At 33.2% G+C, this 7,154-nt stretch overlaps 1 protein-coding gene across 3 annotated transcripts in view; it reads right to left on the bottom strand.

The window, feature by feature from the left end:
* Positions 1-5,119: 5,119 nt before the first annotated feature.
* The window catches only part of LOC150099476 (glutamine--fructose-6-phosphate aminotransferase [isomerizing] 2-like), a 256,437-nt gene continuing 254,402 nt past the window's right edge, over positions 5,120-7,154 (bottom strand). For all 3 annotated transcript variants that reach the window (XM_090404433.1, XM_090404434.1, XM_090404435.1), the window contains one exon: positions 5,120-6,469. In XM_090404433.1, the coding sequence (XP_090260559.1) occupies positions 6,425-6,469 (45 nt within the window). In that variant the 3' untranslated portion in view covers positions 5,120-6,424. The remainder of the gene's footprint in view (positions 6,470-7,154) is intronic.

Raw genomic sequence — 7,154 nt, 5'->3', positions numbered from 1 at the left:
TCAATCATCATTCTTCACAACAAACCTGAAAAGTCTGGATTGGCTCAACACGGGATTGAAACTGACCACAGCATCCTTTGGTCCAGGACTCGCCTCTTGCATAGATCCCGTTATAGGTTCGAGCATTTGTTCAAGGAAAGCGTGGAGGCCTTGCTCCATCGCCCCAACCTGAATCGTAATGACTGTATATCTATATCAAAAATCTGGGAAAGTCTAATCAAGATTACTCATTAATTTTTTTTTTTAATAGAAAATTCAATCATGTTTCTACTTCAAAATATTCCGTTTCATACTTAGCGATATAACATCATGCGGCGTGTTCTAATTTTAACGATCTATTGTTAGTATTCTAGCTTGTATTTTTTAAACTGCTCTTGTAATACCACTGACGATGGTCTGCTATTTCCAGACCGAAATATTTGGTTAAATAAATATCTTTCTTGTGATTACATCATTCAAGTCTTATGTTGCAAGTATCCTTGAAACAACAAATTATCATATATTTATTTAGGCAGTATTCTATTCAAGATGCATTCATTATAAGAAGACTCCCAAAGTAATAATAAAAGGAAAAGCAGATTAGAATAATAAATTCATATCAATAAATTATAAATCTGTAATTGAAGAAAACACACGTAAAAATATACATATAAAGGATTAAACTAAATTTATTATGGTCTAACCAAGTGCAAAATAAACTTCCAACATCTTTCTCTAAATCCAGAGTAATTCAATAATAAGGTGGTACATCTGTTGACAACTCATATAGGTAAATATGACCTCTCCTTGCTTCTGCTTTAGTATCTCCACGTTTGGGTCTGCCTCCCACTGATGAGACCTCAAATAAAGGTCGAAACCGGTCTGGGTAGTGGCCCTTCCTTAATGCATAATAGTATACATGTCTGCAAGATGTGATTTGCATTATGGGAGATACTGAGACAAGGAATGATGAGAGCTTGGTCCACCTTTGCCCGGGGTTGCCTGGTGTTGCACTACCTTACCTCATACATGTGGTTACTTTAAAATGTTAGGACTGTGAAACTTAGATATTCAAAAGGATGCTATCAAGAAGTTAAGACACTTGAAGTGCAGATAAGAATGCACACCACTGATGAAAATGCTATTTAAGAAAAGCTAAATTTATAACACTGACACAAAGCAACATGCTGACTTTTCATTTTCAGAATGAAAATGTATATTTATCCATATTAAAAGATTCTTGTGGAAAGGCTTAGACATTGGTTATGCATTCTTACTAAATAGCTTAAGGAAATTACAACGTACAATAGAGTATACATTAAAATAAATTTTAATATTTAATGTATATTCTATTGTATGTTGTAACGTACTATTGTACGTTTATTTTAATCTATATTCTATTGTACGTTGTCATTTCCTTAAGCTATTTAGTACGAACATATTAAAAGATATACACTACTCCATTCCAAAAAAAAAAGATAATTTTATTTTTTATAATTCATAGTCAAATTGACACTCAGGCTGCATATAAAACGCTTCAACCTTTTTGTAAAAATTAACAAAATATTTAAAATTCATTGCAAATGTCATCCCTTATTTTTTACAGATGAAACAGTTATTATAATGGATGCATTTGGTACAAACTGCAATTTGGTAATTACAAATTATCTGATTATGATTATGAATTAATTTTTTTATATTCCTTTATAAGTTAAATTATAAATTTCTACTTATATAAATTAAACCATTGTTTTGTATCCAAATGAAAACATGATCATTCATCTTTATGTTGAGATTTGAATAAAAAAGGGTATATTTGAAACTAAGGCCAGTGATTGTGAGAAAGCAGTGTCTTGTCATGAAAAAAAAAAATGCACGACAGTGGAATCAACAGTGCATGGGAAGCAGTTGAAGGAAGCTGTATCATACTGCATCCCCAGAGTTAGGAGAATTAATCAACACCTTCTTAGCCCATGGCTACAACCCCCCCTCCCCCCAAAAAAATATTAAAACCAGTTAACCACAACTCCTCCCCCCTTTCATAGCAGAGATTACTCTAAATCTATCACATCTCATATATCTTGGATATATCTGAAAAACTAACAAAAATCCTAAGAAAATATGACCTCACAACTAGTTACAAACCACATAAGAAATTGCCATCTCTTATCCGCTCCACCAAAGACCAGCCACTTTCCCTAAACCTACCTGCAGTTGCAGGATAGTTTGCAACTGCAGGTAGGTCCCTTGCAGTTGCAAACTATCCTACTATAGCCAAACAGGCAGGAATCTGAACACAAGGACTACATCCAGTTCCACCAATACAGCTACTCAGAACTTGCTGACCATGTATTGGACACCCACCACAGAAGAAGACCACTTTATTACACTGTAGCAAGTACAAGTATGAAAGATTATTCCTTGAATCAGCCTCAGCTCTGAAAAACTTTCCAAACCTCAAATTTGGAAAGCTTACATTCTAAGATCATCAACCCAATGGCTAAGACAACCTCATTTAGCCTGCTAGGAGGCCTTTAAGACCAATTTCAGTTGCCTTTCTTCAACCTCATTTGCTTAGTGTGAGGGCCTGAATGCACATATCATTGTTTTGTGATCCCTGAAGATGGCAATGTAACATTAGGTAGTTATTAAAGTTTTTATCATTAATAATTTAGTTTATTGTCATTTCCTAAAAAAGTTATAAGTATGTCTAACCAACGTATAAGCTTATCTACAAGAAAAAGGAAGTTAAATGATGAATAAGACTTTGCAACAAGACCCTCACAAGACTGAAAGATAATCATCAGCCTGATCACTATCTTTCTGAAAGCAGTCTAGAGTGCAGTGACAAGGAAGGAAAAAATTAGACGATGCAAAGTTTAACCAAACATGTAAGGGAAAATCTGAAAGAATTTTTCTATCATGTGGCAAGTGAAAGGAAAGATGACCATGGAAGAATAACCTTAGTGCAGAGGCTAAGAAGTTGTCAATGTTTTAGAAATATCTAAGCTGTTAAGCAATCTCTTTAGTTAGTTATACATCCCAGTTATTACTTGATATATGTAGAATCTTAATATATAATATTAAGATTAATGTAATATTACCTTGTAAACATGATATATTAATTTTTTATACTTTTTTATTTTATAAGGTATATCATAAATTTACAATAATAAATTTAGTTTAATCCTTTATCCAAGTGTGAGCAAACAAAGTTTGCACCTGAAAATATCTTCAGGACTGGGGTAAGGTAGTACAACACTGGGTAACTCGCAGCAAAGGTGGAGCAAGCTAACAAGCAAGCAAGTTGCCCGGTGTTGTACTACCTTACCCCAGTCCTGAAGATATTTTCAGGCACACACTTTGTTTGCTCACACCTGGATAAAGGATTAAACTAAATTTATTATAATCTAACCAAGTAAAAAATAAACTTTCAACATCTTTCTCTAAATCCAGAGTAATTGGCCAAATAAGAGTTGCCAAACACACTGTTTGGCAAACTCCTATAGGTAAAGATGACCTGCCATTGCTTCTGCCTGGTATCTCCACCTCTGGGCCTGGCTCCCACTGAAGAGACCTCAATAAAGGTCGAAACTAGTCTGGGTAGTGGCCCTTCCCTTAGATGTATAATGTTATGCTGAGATAAGAGTGATGTTATCTTGATCCACCTTTGCTGCGAGTTTCCCGGTGTTGTACTACCTTACCCCAGTCCTGAAGATATTTTCAGGTGCAAACTTTGTTTGCTCACACTTGGATAAAGGATTAAACTAAATTTATTATAGTCTAACCAAGTGAAAAATAAACTTTCAATAAATTTACAATTATATATATAAATGGGATGGCTGTTTTGCTGATTATTTATATAGATCCCGAGATGGAACTAGATGAAAAAAATAGAAGTGGATGAGCTGGGGTATTAAAGCTACTGCAAGAACTTGATTCAAATTGGATCACATGAAATAGCAAATGTGCTGAAAGAATGTGCAGGGGCATTTAGCAGTGTTTATGACATGGTTATTCAACTTGAGCACAATTCCTGATAAGTGGAAGGTGGTATGAACAGTTCTGTACTTTGGCCATTATTGTTCAACTTGTATATTAATGATGTTGGAGTTGATCTGGATAGTGACATTCAATTATTTACCAATGATGCCAAGTTAGTGAGAGTGATAATAGACATATCTGATACAGAATCCGTGCAGGCTGATTTAACAAAGTGGTTCTATGGACAAATGATAATGAATCAGTGCAAGGTTATGCATTTTGAACTAGGGGCACTGCAGGCAGAGCATTATATTAATCATAATTTGTTACAAACTGGGTCAGCAAAGCTAGAGACCAAGGATGATAGTTGAAAGAATTAAATTTAGAGACAATATTGCTAAGGTAGTTAAGTAATCACCTCATATAAATGCAATGTTGAAAAGAGGACAACTTGTAGGAATAAGGAAGCTATTCTCCCACTACAAGCTTTAATAAGATAGCATTCTGAATATTGAACTTAGAGCACAGAAGACTATTGAAAAGATCCAATGATAGGCAACCAAGATGATATCTAGCTTATGGACTGTGCATTCAGGACTAGCTGAAAGAATGTGGTCTTCAAAGTTAGAGTAATATACAGAAAAGAGGATATAGAATAGAAACATAAGTTGGTAAAGGGATCTTAAGTTATATATATATATATATATATATATATATACACACACACACACACACACACACAGTGAGATTTTGTAGCTTATGGCAAGAACGCTGGATATTCCCTGGCAGTTAATTAGAAAGCTTGGATCGTGAGATTCTTTTCAAGGCATGTTGAAGGGTATGTGGAATGGGCTAATAGTAGATGTGAATGCATCTTCAGCAAATATTTTCTAAGTAAGATAATGATAGGCATTGATGAGTCCTTACCTTCGTAGAGGAGCTTGCATAATAATTACAGCTTTATGAAAAAATACCTTTTTTTTTTCAAACCTTATTACATAATAGTTCATCAAATGTAACATATTACAAACTCTTCAAAGATTATTGTGGAATAAAATTCCAAAACAAGATTCCACAATTAAAATTATACAATTTTTTTTTAAATGATTTTTGTTAGAAATGCAATGGAATGTGTAGAGAATATTCTATCCATATCTGTATCAAATAAAAATTTAATATGCATATACAATGTAACAGCACCTATGACTTGAATATCACTTACACACACCATGAACATTCAATGTAACCTTTGAACGTATCAAAATCAGTTTACAAGATAAAAACCGGTGTCATAACATTTCTGTGATATAGTAAAAGCTATCACCAGACTTTTTTTTTTTTTTTTTTTTTGCCTAAATAGTCAAGATAGCAACTGAACCTGTGATGTGGCAAAAAAAAAAAAAAACTTATTGACTGTCTAAATTAAAAAAAAAAAAAAAAAAAATACAGATATCTTGTTAATGCTAATTTAAAACCACAAAATTTAGAAACATTATGTACAGAGATGGCAGGGAGAAATTCATATTTACATGTACCTATTTTTGTTCCCTGTCAAAATATTTGTTTTTTAATAAAATGCTTTCAAAAATTATTACATCATTCAAATACAGGCTGTATACAACAAAAGCACTCAGTTCAGAGTAAGTACCCTGAAGTGCACAAATGCATATGAAAAATTAATTAGAATCAAGATTTTCAAGTAATTACAAGTATATGTACAGGAATTTGAAAAATGTGAATTTTCAATTCTTTTTAATAATATATAATAAAGAAAAAACAATATCACAGGCTGTCAATTTTATTTTTTTACTTTAAATGCACTTATTTTAAATAACATTATGAAAACAGATTAAAATAAAATATACAAATCAATACTTTGTATAGCTGGAGCTTAACTTTAAGCAATCAGAGAAAGGACAGAGAATTAATGAAATATTAGAATAAGTCAATTTTAAAAACAAGATTTTTTATTCTTTGCCAAGAGAAGTGAAAGTTTCACTTTCTAAAATAAACAACAATTAGATATATAAACAAAAGCAGCTTCAAAATACTGCCATTTCATCCCAACTAAATTATTACATTTAATATTTTTTTTCTCCTCAGATTTAACTTGTAATTACACTGAGTACTCATTATTAAGGCACATTCTGAATACAATTGTGCTTAAACTGTACATGAAGAGATTCTCTATGTAGGAGAGAGGTGTCAACTTATTCATTCTTTGAATGTCTAGAAACAATATAGCTTAATACTTTTCTTACAAAACACTTGTCTTTTTGTGATTAAAGTTGTTTGGGAAGGATGCACCTTTAAAGGGAGAAAACTGGAATGTTGAAAACTTTTAGAAAAGTAAGTATCCAGATTTTTCCTCTAGTCCAAACTAAAAGATCCTTCTTTAGCATTCCTCATAAACCAAGAAAGCAACCAGAAAAGGAAACAATAATAAAATAAAACAGTTGTTTTACTCCACAGTCACAGACTTAGCTAGATTTCGTGGGCAATCCACCTGCAAAATAAATCAAACAAAAACTTTGCATTACTCTCTCTTCTTTTGGAATAAAGTATAAAAGTATTATGTAAAAAATTATTATAAAAGGGCATTGTAAAAGAGATACCACCTGCGCGGTTAGCCTAGTGGCTTTGCGCTTCGCAACCATATGCCTGGGGAAGGAGTGTCCTAGGTTCGATTCCTGTCGGAGAAGTGAGAAGCTGAAGGATCTTCCTCAGCCATAGTCAAGTTAGCCGGGCGTGGGCAGTAGGGTTTTTTCCGCCAGTCTGGTGTTTTTCATCCCACAAGCAGGCAAACCGGCCCCGTGAACACGCAGGGATACAGCCAAGAATACCTTGAGGCATAGGAGTGACCATTCTATCCTTGTATTTCGGTTATGAAATCCAAGCATGCTTGGAAGGTTGTGGGCCTTAAAAGGCCTGTTAAAGCCATTGGGATGGGATAGATTGTAAAAGAGATACCACCACACAAACCTTTTTACATGTTTAATTATATATTATAATAATAATTTATGCCTTTTGCAAAATAATTTTAGTAATGTGTTTTGTTAATGCCACCTCTAAACATATATAATGTGCTCCATCAGTATCAAATTCCTGATTTATAACTTCAAGGGATGTATAAAATACTGAAACAGCCCTAGATAATTACGTTATTACTAAATTCCTATCAACGATTTCCC

The sequence above is a fragment of the Typopeltis vanoorti genome, chromosome 14 (genome assembly GCF_054136105.1).
Source record: "Typopeltis vanoorti isolate ZY-2024b chromosome 14, IOZ_Tvanoo_1.0, whole genome shotgun sequence".
NCBI classification, from domain to species: Eukaryota; Metazoa; Arthropoda; class Arachnida; order Uropygi; family Thelyphonidae; genus Typopeltis; species Typopeltis vanoorti.
This window is presented reverse-complemented; position numbering and strand designations above follow the sequence as displayed.